Raw genomic sequence first — 16,062 nt, forward strand, 5'->3', positions numbered from 1 at the left:
TGATGCAACAATCAAATGTTTATTATTATGCACGATGAGCATTTGTGACCAAAACGTTTTTCCTCTGAGGTTTAAATTGCTTTCAGAATTGCATGGCAAGTCTAATAATCTCGAGGTAGGTATTTGACCCCCAGTTTGTAGATTCCCCAACCCCTGCTTAAAAAAGAAATAATACTAACAACAGCATGTGATAATAATAATAAATCCAAAAAGCATCTCAACATTTTTGCAAGTCTTGACAATGTATTCCATTGTTTACACGCAGTTGGATTTGAAAAGGTTTCTTTCTTCGGAATGATACAGTACATCCTGCACATTCCAAACATCAACACACGCACACTCAAATAAATTGTAACAACAACCAAATGACTTATTTGTCCATCATTGTTGTAAACAATGTCAGTGTCTTTCATTCCCAGTTTAAAAAGTCCCTGTTGGGATGGGTAATGGGGCCTGAGGTGTTGGGGGGGAAAAGTGGTTGGGAGGAGGAGGGAGATGGGGGTTCTCCTTGATAAGTGGGAGGACGGGTCATCTCCTAAACCTTCGAAACGGCCTGCTATGTGATTTGGAGTAGGGCTCCCAGCGCTTCCTCTCTGGCGGCTTGTTATAGACGTAGGCAGACGGGCCCGAGTACTCCTCATCTGGATTCTCCTCCATCATCTGCAGCTTGGCCTCGATGGCGCGGATCTTAGCGCTCGTACTTGAGGAGGACACACGCACACACACGCGCGCGCGCGCGCGCACAAAATAAATAAAAGAGGAAGTTAGCAGGTTTAAAGAGAAATATCGTTGCGAGAGTACCAATCGTACAGTGAAATATTAAATGGAGGATACATGGTGGAAGTGAGAGGAGGAAGAGCTGGAGAAAGATGATGCCTCTGGGCGGGCATGGAGGATGACGGTGTTTTTATTTCCTCTCGTACGAGGTGTGAAGAGCGCCATTTCAAGTCTACACTAGAGTCCAAGTGTGCAGTCTGTCCCGAGAAGAGCTCTCCAGATGGCATCCCGTGCTTTGAGACACCATCTCTGGCTAAGAGCCCTCACTCTGCTTTATTTACGATGGCTGCAGACGCGGCGATGAAAGCTCGGGAGCACAATAGCCGCTCCCCAAAATAATAGCAGGACTTGTCGACATGACTGTGGACATGCAAGTAGATGATCAATGACATGAGCTGTGGCTATCTCATTTTGTAAATGGAAAGCTTTTATATGAAGATGAATTTATATCGGGCTAAAGGCGAACCTTTGGAAAATCCTACTCCTGCCATAGAGACAAGGAATACACATTCAACCGGAGAAAACCTAGAGAACACATTGTAAACATCCTATATTAAAGATATTTAACATAAGGCAAAATGTTTCAGCTGTCTTGATCAATAAACAAAATGAGATGCATCAATTTGCAAGTGAATTACAGTGCCTGCCATAATTATTGGCACCCCCGGTTAAGATGTGTCTAAAATCTAAAAATATATATACATACACATTTTTTTTTTTTTTGATTGCAGAAGCATACTCTCATACTGAAAATTATAAACACAGAATCAAGATCCTCCTATGACCATATCAGTCCTCAGACCTCAACCCCTGGATGATTTCGAGCAGGGTGTCAAATTCATTTTTGTCACGGTACACATTGGAGTTACCATTTACCTTGGAGCGCCATTCTGACACTGAAACGATATAAATGTTTAATCATCTCCTCAGATTATTACATACAAAGTGCACTGAACAAATGGACGGATAACTACTGTAATTTTGAAATCAGAAGCCAGGAATAATGGTTTGTTCAACTATTGTCTAAGTTAATGTAGTAAGGGGTTTCAACAAAACCCCTTTGGAGTAGTGCAATGCCAAACATTTCTGGGTGGAAACATTTAAATTAAAGGAATTACAGTAAATTGAATGTTCCTAAAACATTAGGTGGTTCGAAATTTGAATCGCAGATGAACAACACTGCAAGAGCATTGCAGCTCTATTTAAAATGTTATACGCACCTCTGGCTAAAAAGCGAAGCGTGGAGAGTCTTGGCTGCTGAACTATACGAGTGCAGTCAATGATTGGGGTGATCATCACAAATAGCCACACTCTATCTCTGCCTCTTTTTGTTCTTCTCATGAGTTTCCTTAGTACTATTAAAATATACAGTAGCTACAGTGGCCAGGGTAATCTGCTTCTTCCTTGGCAACTGCGTCAAGTTGTTTGTGGTTGAATTAAAAATAAATAAATAATACCGTTGTATATGTGACGTCTCTAAAGTTTGTTTCCTCATAAGAACACCAGGGGTAGCAGTTTTTCCGGTCAATAACCTGGTTTGCAGGTGTGAGTCGCTGACTGGATTTTGTTTTTTCTTGTGATTGTCCAATTCAGCTGCATTGCGTCGCTTGTGGTGGCCTTTAGAGTGTATTTGGTGAATTTCAGTTTGATTTACTCTTAAAGTTGAAGTCAATCCGATCATATTTTCTTCAAGAATATGTTCTGTTCAGGCCCACTAGTTGATGCGAGGCATTCTGATTAATATTGCGTTTGTGGGATATGAGTTGAGCAGCAAAATCCACTCGTTTTTCGCCATCTCGGGGGGCGGCCATTTTGTCACTTCTGACTGACTCAAAACGACATCACAGTTTCTCAGGGCTCAGACAACGACCTATCATATCAATCAGAATGCCCTGTTTCAATTAGTGGGCCTGCATAGGACATATTTTTGAAAAAAAAATATGTTAAAAAGATTGTGTTGACTTCCCCTTAAAATACTCAGAGAAAAAAAATGATGAGAATTAATTTTTTTTCCATACTGACCATGGTATGAATAATGAATGAATGAATGAGAATTCACAATAATCATACATCTACTATTTTCCTGATAGCGCACAATTGTGTGCATTGTGGATGCGGCAGGGTGAGACAACATACCAGAGCCAAACGTTAAGCTTAGCTGCACTGCGTTTTGTTGGAGGTACATATTAGCGTTAAGCGCTTTTAGTCGGCAGATGCTTGATTGCATTGTGAAGTCGCTGATGTGGTGAGGGCACATTTGTGTTCAGCAATGAATCCCGCACAGCAATTAATACGTGTAATTCATGTCACATGCCCAAAAATTTCAAAAGTGCTCAAACAACCTGAGGTGGTTCGTTGTCAAGGCTCCCTCGGCTCCGTCGCCGCTGCTCGACGGCTCCAAGCTGGAAGGCATCGTCTTGTCATTCCGGAACCCTTCAAACCTCTGCAGATGACAGCGACCATGATGATGATGGCGGCGGCGGCCAGAGAACAAAGAGATGGGCACAAACACAGATGGAAACACAGAAGCACACGCAGATGGAAAGAGACAGAGAGGTGAAATAACCGATAGGTGTGTGACGCTCATAAAAGGCAGCAGGCATTCATGTAACACAGATAGCATCTAAAATGGAAGAATGAAGGAGTTAGTTTAGCATTGAGCAAAAGAACAGCAAAACATGCAGGGAGAGGGGCACTGTGATAATAAGACTCCCCAACAGGCTGCCGTCTGCAACTCATTCATCTCAGCTAGCCATCAGTGAATTTTCATTACCTATGGATGAAAAAAAAAAAAAGACAAGAAACAAAATGGACATGATGTGAGAGGTGAAACAAAGCTGGGAACCACACGGACAAAATTGGCCACAACTGTCAAGCCATCTAGATCTTAAATATTTTGGGTCCTAGGAAACCCTTACATGGGATTTTTTATTTTTACATGTGTACAAAGTCACCTTCATAGATCTAACGCCAATTAAACTACCATGTGTACCCCTAAATGCTATTGGAATTAATTTGTGACGATAACAAAAATGTTTAATACGGAGAAAAGGTATAATGTTATGAGAACAGAGTTCCCCGAGGGCAAAACATTTGGAATATTTACAAGACATATTTTTCATTCATTTTTTACGGGATAAAAAGTGCTTGTCTTAGGAGAAAAAAAGCTGTACCGTTTCAAGATAAAAATTATTACAGCCAAAGTTTAAAGAGGGAACAAACTATATTTTTATTCTTTCCATGTGAACTAAAAACAATGACAACTTTTTTCTTGTAATATTACATAAAAAATAGGACTACATTCTCCAAAAAAATTTCCAGTAATAATCTTTTTCTTAAAAAAAATACTTCAAATACTTCATTCATGCAGAGATGTCAAAAAAGCTCATGTAAGTGGGAGTAATTGGTTTGTTATGTGTTTTACTGGCGATCCCATAGCTAGGTATACGCTTTTTAAATTGACGACAATTTATTGCAAATTGTTCTGTTGACCCCTAAGCTGCAGCGCGCGCACCCCAGTTTGTGAATGACACTCTAGTTATCTGTAAATACAAAGTTTAACTTCACACCTAAAAATTTGTTCTGAATAATTTGACATTTTCTCTTGTAATTACGTAAGTCATGTACAAAATAGAACTGATTTTGTGGCATTGCAGGAAAACTGTCTAATTGTCAAACCAGATTGCTCCAGGGGGAAATTTAGTTTTATAAGCGGTGGTAATTCTTATCAAAAAAAAATGCAGAATGAGGCCAAGGTGATGAAATGTGACACTGACATTGTGTACGTGTGTGTGCGTGTGTTAGCATGTGTGACTGTCGTGTGTGATTCATCTCTATACAGGATATCCCTTCACTATTTGCCAGTAAGCAGTCTATTGTTAAGAGACAAGAGTTGTACTGAGATCCCACTGGTTTCTCTATCAACTAACGGCTGGAGATGAAACGCAAAGAATGGCAGCATGAATCCTCTTTCAGACATGTTTTTCAGGTACCAAAATTCAGTAGCTTGCACTCTTCAGTTGAAGTAGCAATGACACAGTGGCCCATGTTCAAAAAGGGCATTTTTGCAATCACGGCTCACATGTTTTCTGAAGCTGAGCTATGATTGGTCGTTATCTGAGCCCTAAGGTTGTGTGGTGTCATTTTCAGTCGACAGAAGTGACAAAATGGCCGCCCCCAGAGATGGCTAAAAACAGGTGGATTTTGTTGCTTAAAGCGGAAGTCAACCCAAACATATTTTTTTCAAGAATATGTTCCCAGCAGGCCCACTAGTTGAAACATGACATTCTGATTAATTTTGCGTTTGTGGAATATTAAATTAAGCAGCAAAATGCACTCCTTTTTAGCCATCTCTGGGGGCGGCCATTTTGTCTTCTGTCGACTGAAAATGACATCACAACTGCTCACAACGACCAATCACGGCTGACCTGTTTTCTTAATCTGAGCCGTGATTGGTCGTTGTGAGCAGTTGTGATGTCATTTTCAGTCGACAGAAGACAAAATGGCCGCCCCCAGAGATGGCTAAAAACGAGTGGATTAACACTTATTCCACAAATGCAATATTTATCAGAATGCCCTGTTTTAACTAGTGGGCTTGCATAGAACATATTCTTGAAGAAGAACTGTTTGCGTTGACTTCACTTTTAACTCGTATTCCACAAACACAACATTAATCAGAATGCTGTGTTTCAACTAGTAAAGTTGAAGTAGTAAGTTAAAAAAAATATGTTTGGGTTGACTTCTGATTTAAGAAGCCAAAACCTGAACTGTACCACTTGGTGGAATCGTAGCTTGTACGCCCCCCTCTGGCATCATATTGACGTCAGTGCATGTTGAAGTGCTGCAGTGGAACGAGCGAGTGTGACACTTACCCTTACCTGTGCGTGTGCCCAACGCACAACCAGTTTCTTGGACAGTGCCAGCTTGCCATTCAAGCACTGGATGGCTCTTTCGGCCTCCTGCAGACAAAAGGAAGACGGCTAAGGCCACATCTGAAGCGGCAAAGGCACCGTGAAAAGAAAATAGTTCCGTACAATCAAATAAGTGTCTCTGGTACCACTGAACAAGGGCTCCTCAATTTTTGGGACATTTTAAGGTGACACACCAAGGCACACTCCATTACTGCCATACTCTGTTTTTCAACTGACTGTTTATTTACAGCCTGGAAGTAAATATTTCACATTTCACATAAATGTGACTTTACTACTAGACTTTAATCAATTTCGACATACAAATTCAGGTTACGGGACTCCGTTGTAAAGCAAGGACCCTGCGTATTAATGAAGCACTTAATCTGGTTGTGTGAGTAAGTGTGTGTGAGTGTCGAAGATAAACACACACTTCCTTTGTATAACTCTTCTGGGAGGACTTCATAGCCCAGTGATAAGACACTGGCTGTGAAACTAGATGCTTATCGTGATCCCTCCCGGCTCATTCTAAAGCAAATACAGGCCGTCCGGCAAGTTAAATTGGGGCGGGGGGGGGCTTTCTCTGGAGCTTTTAATACCAAACAGAATCCACTGCAGCAACACACACTATTACGCTGTGATTGTTGAAAGGCGGACATCATGGCGATCTATAATAAATCACCATTGCTGGGTAGTACCCTTTTATGTCCAAATTTGGTCAATTTTTTTTTTTTTTTCGTAATTAAGTCCCCACATGGGTCTGTCATGTATTTATTTATTTACTAATTATTGACTAATCCAAAGTATTTAAATGGGTTGCTCTCTTTGATGATGCAATGTTAAAGTGGAAAGCAAGGCAAACATTTTCTTTTATTGACACAAGTCTAAACACGGTATTCCGGCGCTGGATTAGGAATTAAGCAGTTTAATTAACCTGTTTTCATCCATCTCAGGGCGCAGCCATTTTGATATTCTACCCGCCCTCCGCTGTCAACTGAAATTGATATCAAAATGCCCTCGGGTTGACATTGTGAACGTCACGTGACCAAACCCGGAAAACAGGAGAGCTGTTTCGTACATTGGTATGTCAAAGAAGGAGGAGGAGAGGTAAACGAAGAAGTAAAAGATGAAGAACGAGTAAAATAATTTTAAGGAGTAAAAGAAGAAAATGAAGTAAAATAAGAAGTAAACGAAGAAGAATTCACTCTGTGAAGTGATTGTTGATCCATGGCATCTTGAAGCTAACCGAGGCTAAATGAAGTGCACTACTTTGCTGCAACCAGCAGAAGCACTGTTGATTCAGTGCCAACTAAATTGTTGTCCAAAGGCAAATTCATACTTTACCAGGTGCGCACATAGTACCATTTATACTACAGTTCGGGGTCCACATGGTCATCATCACACATTGATCCACGCATGCCCGTCCAATACATAAACATTTCATCAAAATGGCGAAAGCCAAAACAAACACAGCTCGGCATTTGGCTGAAGAGGAGAAAAATGTATATGCGTTCAGCTTTCGCGTGTTAAGTTCGCTAGATGGATAACATCATTTTAATGATCAATTAATCGTGTGCGTACCTCTCTGGTGTTGAAGTTGACAAAGCAGTAGCCTCGCGGTTGCCCCTCCAGAGGACCGGACTTATGGAACAGGAAGTCGAACTGTTTGACGTGGCCAAATTTTTCTAGGAGTTTCACCAAGTGATACCTGCCGGGGGAGGAAACATGGGCCAGAGCTCACACATAAATAACCAAAAAAACACAGGGGTGCAAAATGAGTATGTGATTCATTTTGATTCATTTAGTTTTAAAAAAATGCTGGAACAAAAGGAAACATAGTTTTGTCTCCACATCAAAAGGATTGACATCCTGCACCCGGCCACTGTACAGTGTGAATCTGTCAAGTGCAAGGGATAATGAGAATGGCAGCTTTCCCCCGCCTGACACCTTTTTAGCAGCGGGCCAGCTGGTGTGGCACGCCTGAGACAGTAAATCTTTTATTGAGACAATGCCGAGGATACGGTAGCAGGACAATGAGGGAATAAAACAAAGGAAGCCTCGAGCTCCCCTCCCGTGCGCCCGACTGCACAAACAACATCCAGCGAGCGACTGAACTTAGATATGCGCTCACGGAAGAGCTATGCGCTGTGTGCCTCTGGAAGCGTGGGTACGGCTGGGCTCGTAGCGGCATGGGAAAAATGTGTCTTCTGGGAAAAGAGGCTGGACAATGAGACCTGCGTCACCTGCCGACATGCGGGCTCTACTTGGCTGTGCTTGTTCGAACGACAATGAGTTAAAATCAAATCAAGATCAAGAGTCCCCCGCGGTATTTTTAGACTCCAACTTCTGGCTATGTTTACACTTTGTACCTGACGACCATGATAGTCCAGTTTGCCTGAAACTTAGTATGCTGTGGGATTTGTGCCATTCCCCCCCCCCCCTAATTTCAAACCCTATTATGGTTTCTCACTATCGCGGTATCCGTGACGGGAGGGGCTGCCGTCAAGGCACAGGTATCAAAGTCCGGTCCTCGAGGGTCACTATGCTGCATGTTTTAGATGCTTCTCTCCTCCAACACACCTGATTCAAATGATCAGCTCAGCAGCAAGCTCTGCAGGAGCCTGATCATGAACCAGACACCTGTGATCAAGGCTTTCGTGGATGCTGGGCAGCTTTAGAGCAGGGCAGACTCAGAAGAAGCTCCCCAGCCTGGCCCGGCTGGGCACATGTAAACTGCCACTCAATAAATATTTCATAATGATGATGTTAGTATTTTGCCAACCATTAATTCATTAATCCGACCAAAACATGCAAAAGAACATGTTATCCACATACACACTGCACTCTATCACACACGCATATTGAACACTTAAGGGCCGAATTCACTATAGGATTGCAAAAAGGAGCAAACAAATCAGCGTCCAATTCACAAATACTTTACTAACTGCGCTGCGGCTCGTAATGTTTGACCATCCCGTCCCCTCCGCAGCTGTCCCGTTTTGTCCACAAATGCTTGCAAACCAGCAAGTTTGCAGTCTAAAGAAGCTACGAAAGCTGAACTACATCCACAGTATGGCGACCGATACAACCAGGATTCTTCTGGTTTCAAATTAACATTCAGTATTTTGTCAAGACTAGGAACGCAGTTAAGGGCACATTTTCAGAGCAAACAAAACATTTTGCAGAAACCTACAAATCAATCTATTGACTACCTTTAAATGATTTGTGAGAATTTGGTGGAATTTGGGAGAACAGGACTCCAGAGAACACACGCAGAAAGACGTCAGTCTGCAGGAGTCAAGGTGACTCCAGGTGAATTACAGTTTTGTTTTGTTCAACAGCCTCTTATTGTTTCGTAGTTGTTATTTGAAATCCAGAGGGTTTGTGTGTATGCCTGGCACTGCAAGGATAGCTGTATGACAATGTGAAGTGTGTGTGGGAGCGTGTATGGGATGTGGAGTGTGACTTTCCAGGTTGCAGTACAGTTGTACACTTGTACAGCTCCCTTGAGGCCTTTAGACCACATATGACTTCTGCTTTTCCCAGACAACACCCTGCAAACGTATCTTACCGAAGCTACTAATAAGCAATTGGAACACTTTTATCCACTAAAGTTCATGTTCACATATTGGATATGAAAGAGCGCTTTTTATTTATTTATTTATTTTATACAGTTCTAAGTAAACACCACCCACAAAGATAAATGAACCCTCTGTGCCAGTGGTAAAAATATAGTACATAAACAGACTGGTGCATATACAATGCAGACACTCCAAGAACATTTTTGGATACTCGCAACAGAACCACAATGGATTGCGCCTCATGGGAGCTGTAAAAAACGTTGGAGGAAGAGGAGGAGATGGGGGGGGGGGGGCGGGAGGAAAGGGTGGGAGAACCTACGGAGAGTGAGAGTAAAGTTCAGAGCGCCAATGTTTACGGCAAGGTGAAAGGTGGAGGCGGGAGGATGCTGCTGGGAAGGAAGCGAGGTGAGAAGACAGGTAGTGGTACAGAAGAGGAAAGGGAAAAGGGGGGAATTCATTACAGATAAGTGATGATCTAAGTAGACAGCGGCGGAGCAGCAATACAAAATATGACAAGGACCAGTGAGAGAACAAAGAGGACAATGCACTAAATTCACAGTTAGCGCAACAACTCATCTAAGATTACTATCACACAATCATCTGTATGAGGCAAGGGCCTAAAAGAGATTAAGTTGGAAAAACTTTCAAATATAAATTTGTGACATTTATGGCAACAATTGTTAGTTAGCGCAACAAAGGTAGCAAGTTGTGTTTACTTCTATCTTTAAACGGGACGTCAACCCAATAAATGTCTTCACAATAATATATTCTATGTGCCTCCACCAGTCTAAACATGGCATTATGATTAATATTGTGTTTGTGGAATATGAGTTAAGCAGCAAAAGCCACCGTTTTTTATCCATCTCAGGGGGCGGCCATTTTGTCCCTTTCTGTCAACTGAAAATGGTGGAATTTGTGGTGGTTCAGACAGCTATTATTTGAGGAATTGGCTTTTTTTTTTGTATCATTAACCTTCCCGAGTAGAACTGAGGACACATAGTTTAGAATATTATTTTAGCATTATGGGTAACAACCGTCACAGTCAAGTTAACATCACCATACTCCTTAAAGGAATAACATGACATGTGGGATACATGTTGAAAAACATTTCTTCCAATGAACTGAATTGGTGGAACATTACTACTGAAAGCCAAATAATCAGTTACATCATTTGAAGTGTTAAACTATGTGCAAGAGCAATAGGCAAAGCAGATCTGCATTCCTCCTCAAGTGGACACAGCTATGCTTGGTGGAGCAAACAAAGTGTACCGTCAGTGCCAGCCAGGAGCTAATTAATCTTTCCAATCAGCAACAGGGGCCATGGGCATTTCTCATGTTTTCTCTTCATACAGTGCACTAGTAGCACTATTTAAACAGAAGTGGAGCAGGGCATAGGAAAGGGAAGGAAACGCCTGTCTAGACGCCCACCAGAGCCGCAACACATATATTCTGCAGAAGCCCCCCGATGGACACACAAAAACAATCTCCTAGCACAAAAAAAACGACCTTCCACTCCGGCACATTGTACATAAAGGTAATCTCAGACCCACACATTTGTGCTGTTATTCACATTCAGAACCTTCCTCTGCAAAGAGCCAACGAGAGAGGCTTAGATGAACATAATTCAATATATTGTGTACGTAAATTGGTATCTTGAACATAAAGATGTTAAAATATGCAGTTTGAACCTAATTTGAAGATTAAAAAAAAAAGTAAAATAGTGGGTTGTAGAAATTATTATAAGGATTGGGGTTTCACTCAAGTTTTAAAATGTAAATGAGTGAAAAAAATCAATAAATTGCAATGCTCGCTTAAAAGAGGTGCTTGTGAGAATTAAGATTTATTTAGTTTTGAGTGACAATCCATATGATGACTATACATATAACTGATTCATCTGATGTATGTTGAAGGAAACAAAGTTTGGAATGGTTTTCTGTGTTGTCAGTAATGAGATAATTATTGTACAAGGTGGTGCAGTTAATATTGTTTTTAAGACAGGCTCTTGTATGAATGATTCCCCAAAAATATAATGCATTTCAATTGTCAAGTCAAGATTATTTATATAGGCCTTAATCACAGAAACGTCAGAAAAAGGGCTCCACATGACCACAGTTGACAAATATTAACGACATCCCCTGCTTTTAATCCCCAGGAGGGCAAGGAAAAACTCAGGGGAAACTTTTAAAAAAAAAAATTTAGATGCAAAATTAATAGACAATAGAAAGTTTTGTTTTGAAAAAGACCAATGTCACAGAACAGATTGTCGTCGACCTTTAAGATACATCTGTAGTGTATACGTAAAATAAAGCAAGAAACGTACACACAGACACAGGTCCAGGTTGACAGAGAGAGAGAGAGTAAACAGGGCAGGTGGGTGAAGAACGATGGCTGCCGATTTGCAGAGCAGCTCCACGCCTCGCTGCCACTGTTTCACACACCCAAGCCCGTCTGCTCAGTCTCAGCCTGCAACACACACATGCTACACACACAACTCATCAATCATGTGCGCGCAAACAATGCAGTGCCTCTCTCTGGGAGGCAGATGTGGGCAGCTTTAGAAGGGAAAGTTTGGGATTTATAACACACACTGCCAAACATCAGCCTTGCGTCGACCACTTTAACGCTGCTTAGATTTGGCAGCTTTACGTGTGTGCATCATATTTGTTAGTTTTGTGTGAAAAGTGGATTTGTGATCCATTCTGACCATGTTTCTTACAATTGTGGGGTGCAGTTATTCATCCTTGCACCTACATCAACAGTATCAAACTACAGTTTAAAATGCAAACAAGATCATATACTCACTCAGTGATTTTGGGATCGATGTTGCCTATCCACAAGCGGTTTCCATCATGGGCCCCGCTGTCTGAAATGATGGAGGCATTTTCCATTGTCTCTGCTGCAGACGACATGTGTCCACTGACAAGATAAAGTTAAAGAATATAATTAATTGCATATACTATTATTCAGTAAACTGTTTTTGTGGAGACCATTGTCTTACTGAGCTACAATTCGTAGGTAAAATTACACACTTAAAATATGATATTCTTAGCATAGACTATAATATGGGAATACAATTCAACTGTTCGCTATTTAATCGCTCTCAAAACCACAATACACGCGGCGCCGAAATAAGACATACTGTAATAGAAACCATTCGAAGTACAGTAGTTCTTGTAAACACTTGCGTTCTAGTGTTGCAAAACAAACTGGCATGTATCGTTAGATTCCAAAACACTGCTTAAATTCACAGCTAGCAGCTTGACATTAGTTACAGTTACTGTGCCCAACAGTGAGTTAATTATAACTTGATTTTAACAGGTTACAAGCGATTAGCATGGTTGGCACTTACCTCCTCGCTCTATCACACCCGATATAAGACCGTGGCTTCTTCTCCAATCGAATTCGCTTCTGATCCCGCTTTCGGGATGCTTCGGTGCTGTCAAATAATAATAATAATCATTCTAACCCAACGGGGTGGATTATTGATTTTAAATTAAGTTGGATGTCTTGTTTTGAGGGCGAGGCAGAAGATTTACTACAGCACAGTCCAACAACACAGGCGCGCTGTGATGCCGTATACGTGTTGGTGGAGCACTCGTTTTAGGTTTTGCATATCCCAATCGCACACCAAGTAGTTTAGTTTAGAAAGGTCGCCGCTTAGTCGGCGCAGTCTGTATTACATTTCAAGCGCTACTGTCTCAAAAATCCGTCGAGGCAAGATGACGATCAACTCAAGCGTCCCTTCACCGTAACATGCTCAAGGAAAGAATTGCAACAGTAAGTGCCCATATTTTGTGTAATTTAACATACTATATGTGCGTTTGACGGTGCTATTCTTGTAAATTCTCCTACACCGCGTTTCTTACAACTGTTTGTGAATTTCCGACGTGTAGTCGAGAAAATGGGGGAAAAATGTCTCAACACGCCGACCTTCACACTTATGAAGCTTTACACCAGTTTCCAGTTATTTTAAAACATGTGCAGAACGCCTCTACATAATGTTATCGCACCCTCTTTTCTGTTAATTATGATTAAAGTATGACATTTCAATTCAATAAATATTTTAATTCATACTTATGTGGACGTTTTAAATCAAATATGCGCTAATTAATATCACGTGACGTACATTATATTAGGACAGTTTTGTCAAAATAATGCATGTCATATAATTCTTGCATTAATTTCAATTTTTGAAAAAGCACTAATTATGTTCAGTCATATAACAAGCAAGTTACAAAAACAATCCCCCTGGCTTGATAAATTATGTATTTCTAAGTCATAATATGATACAGTATATAGATAAATGACCATGTACAAATACATACAAGCCACACAGTGTTGCAAATATTGTGTGTTCAACCTTGTTTTTTGTTTGATGGAGATGAGATTAAACCAGGAAGAGCATGATCAGATAACATTTTATGTTCACACTGTAAAGTGTACAAAGGAGACCTCATGCGGGCTCACTGGCTGCTTTGCTGCAGTAGAAGAGGTGTGAGTGCAGCTGCATCTGCAGGATGTCGTGTTACAGTATCGCACTGACCACCTGTGCTCCACGTTTTCTGCATGACTTCCACTCCAAGGAGCTCCGTCAGCATCCCACATCAGAGCCGATCTGCTGTACCACAGTTGGGTCAGATCATATCAGCTTGTCAGGAAAGTCTGCCTGCCAGGGTTTGAAAGCCTGTTAGGAGTTTAACATGAGATGCAGTGGTGGTCCACCGTCTACCCTGAACATATTTGGATATCAGTTCATCTCTGGACGTGTGCCTCATAGATTTGGTCTGTGATTTTTATGGTGCTTACACTTTAGACTATATCTGAATAGCAGAAACCTCTGCTCGCTGAAAAAGAAAAAGACACTTTACTAAGACTGTTTTAACAATCCGACCTTGGCGGAGCTCTGCATGCTCCGCACTGACTTTTTTTCTTAATTCTTCATTTATCATAGCAGTACATTCTGTTTTTGGGCCAACGCTTTGGTATGCTTCTCCCCTTTCAGCTCACTGAGAATTCTTCACAGCCGGTGATATTGAAAGACAGGCTTTAGTGTGTTTGCGTCTGCGGTCTTTTGTTACTCCAGAGTTTGTCTGTACTTGTGTGCGCTCTGTGGTTCAGCGGCACAGTTCACCATCTGCAAGGTGGGAGGTTGTGAGTCCATAATAAAGTCAGAGGGGCTGGTCTGGTATATGTGTGTAATGAATGGACTGGAAGGAATCACCAAACATCATCACTGCATGTGTCAGTGGGCGGAAATACTGTACAGTGCTGGTACAAGACGAAGGCCTACCACCTACTGGCTGCTATTGGATATTACCTCTTTTTAAAAGTAATTAATTAATTAATTTATTTATTTTAAATAAGTACAGGTGCAGCAATGGCCAACAAGGTTATTGTGTTAAATTTGCGGTCACATTTGAGAAAACAAAAATTTGACCAAGGTCATACTCCACATTATTAGAGCTCCATTATTGTTTGACTAAAGGATTGATACTGAACTCCAGTGAACATTTTTAATTTTCAATATCCACCCAAAAATTTATTTACTTCATATTTAACTAAGCAATGTAGGTTTATTTGTGTGTAGTTAACGATCAACATTGCATCATAGTTTGGAATAAACATTGGCAGTACCTGTATGTACTATCTAATGACATCCATGCCTATATTTAAGTTATGTTTCTGTCTGTATGTTTACTCTTGTTAGTAATGGCGCTGAATCATTGGAGCCGACTGCGTCCGCTGCTGCGTCAGTCCCTGTCGCGACCGCTCAGGTGTGCCCCCGCGCTCCCCACAAAGCTCAGCGCCCCGACTTTGTTCCCCACCAGCCCGAACCACCCTGCTGCGTGCGTCCGACTCTACGCCACCAAGAAGGCTAAAGGTTAGTGTGGACTGTGGAGTGACTTGTGGGCTGTTTGTTCTCACGCTGAATGGTCTTTCTCATCCTCTTCCTAGCCAAGACAAAGGGGCAAGTGGCCAAGGTGAATATTAGCGCCGCTCTGGTGGAAGACATCATCAGTCTGGAGGAAGTAAAGCATGACATGGCGGCTGTTGTTAATGCGCTCAAAGATGACTTCACACGCAACCTCAGCATCAGAACGTCACCCGGTATTATCTCATATCTCATATTCTCTTCTCAAGCTCAAACTGCTTTACAATTTTTGAGCTGCTTTCGCAACCCAAAGACCACAAAATGCTTAGATTTTTTTTATTTTTTTTTTTTAATTAAAATAAAAATCCACGCACACTCCTTGTTTGCATCATGGAGCGCCCCATATGACCTTACCTTGACCCCACTTTGACCATGATTTCCCCAACTACATCCAGGTCATGACCTGGTGCCTCCGGCCTGCAAAGATGGCAGCTCGGTTTGGGATGAGGGTCAGAGGGGGATGAAATAGAAGGCCTAATGGGCGGAAGGAGCTAGTTCTATTCAGCTTCATAATATGCATTTCTGCTGTAGTCTTGTAATGGTTAGGATGTCTGCCTCACAGTTCTGAGGTTCGGGGTTTTAATCTTGCTCTGGGGCACCTGTCTGTCTTTAGTTTGCATGTTCACCTCATACTTTCCCAGTTTTTTCTTTTTTTTTTTTTTTTTTGCAGGTAGTACAGCTTCCTCCCACATCCCAAAACATGCGTGTTGGATTCATCCAAAACTCAAAATTGTCCTTATGTGTGAATGTGAGTGTGGATGTTTGTCGTCATTGAGTATTAAAAAAAAGGAAGAATAGATCACATACGCACACACACACACACACACTCGCACCCCCCCCCCCCCAAACACGTACGCACACACAC

The 16,062-nt window shown here is 41.5% G+C and overlaps 2 protein-coding genes across 8 annotated transcripts in view; one reads left to right on the plus strand and one right to left on the minus strand.

Moving 5' to 3' along the window:
• Positions 1–12,926, minus strand: rbm18 (RNA binding motif protein 18). 4 transcript variants are annotated; one of them, XM_086053452.1, is made up of 6 exons: positions 12,615–12,919; positions 12,068–12,181; positions 7,266–7,392; positions 5,655–5,735; positions 3,120–3,220; positions 1–700 (listed from the first exon to the last, which is right to left on the minus strand). In XM_086053452.1, exons 2-6 carry the CDS (start codon positions 12,172–12,174, stop codon positions 529–531), a joined length of 588 nt encoding a protein of 195 aa, XP_085909578.1. In that variant the 5' UTR covers positions 12,175–12,181; positions 12,615–12,919; the 3' UTR covers positions 1–528. The 4 variants fall into 4 exon arrangements, with proteins under 4 accessions (XP_085909578.1, XP_085909577.1, XP_085909580.1 ...); XM_086053451.1 differs by having other exon boundaries at positions 5,649–5,735; XM_086053454.1 differs by having other exon boundaries at positions 549–1,137; positions 12,615–12,926.
• mrrf (mitochondrial ribosome recycling factor) overlaps positions 12,892–16,062 on the plus strand; it is a 24,265-nt gene continuing 21,094 nt past the window's right edge. For 3 of the 4 annotated variants that reach the window (XM_086053448.1, XM_086053446.1, XM_086053447.1), the window contains exons 1-2: positions 14,942–15,146; positions 15,221–15,373. In XM_086053448.1, coding sequence (XP_085909574.1) covers positions 14,942–15,146; positions 15,221–15,373 — 358 coding nt within the window. Of the gene's footprint in view, positions 13,043–14,941; positions 15,147–15,220; positions 15,374–16,062 lie in introns of those variants that run through there. The other variant, XM_086053449.1, reaches the window with a different exon arrangement.

Source organism: Filicampus tigris, chromosome 15 (assembly GCF_054856515.1).
Source record: "Filicampus tigris isolate MCC_2025a chromosome 15, RoL_Ftig_1.0, whole genome shotgun sequence".
In the NCBI taxonomy this organism is placed as follows: domain Eukaryota; kingdom Metazoa; phylum Chordata; class Actinopteri; order Syngnathiformes; family Syngnathidae; genus Filicampus; species Filicampus tigris.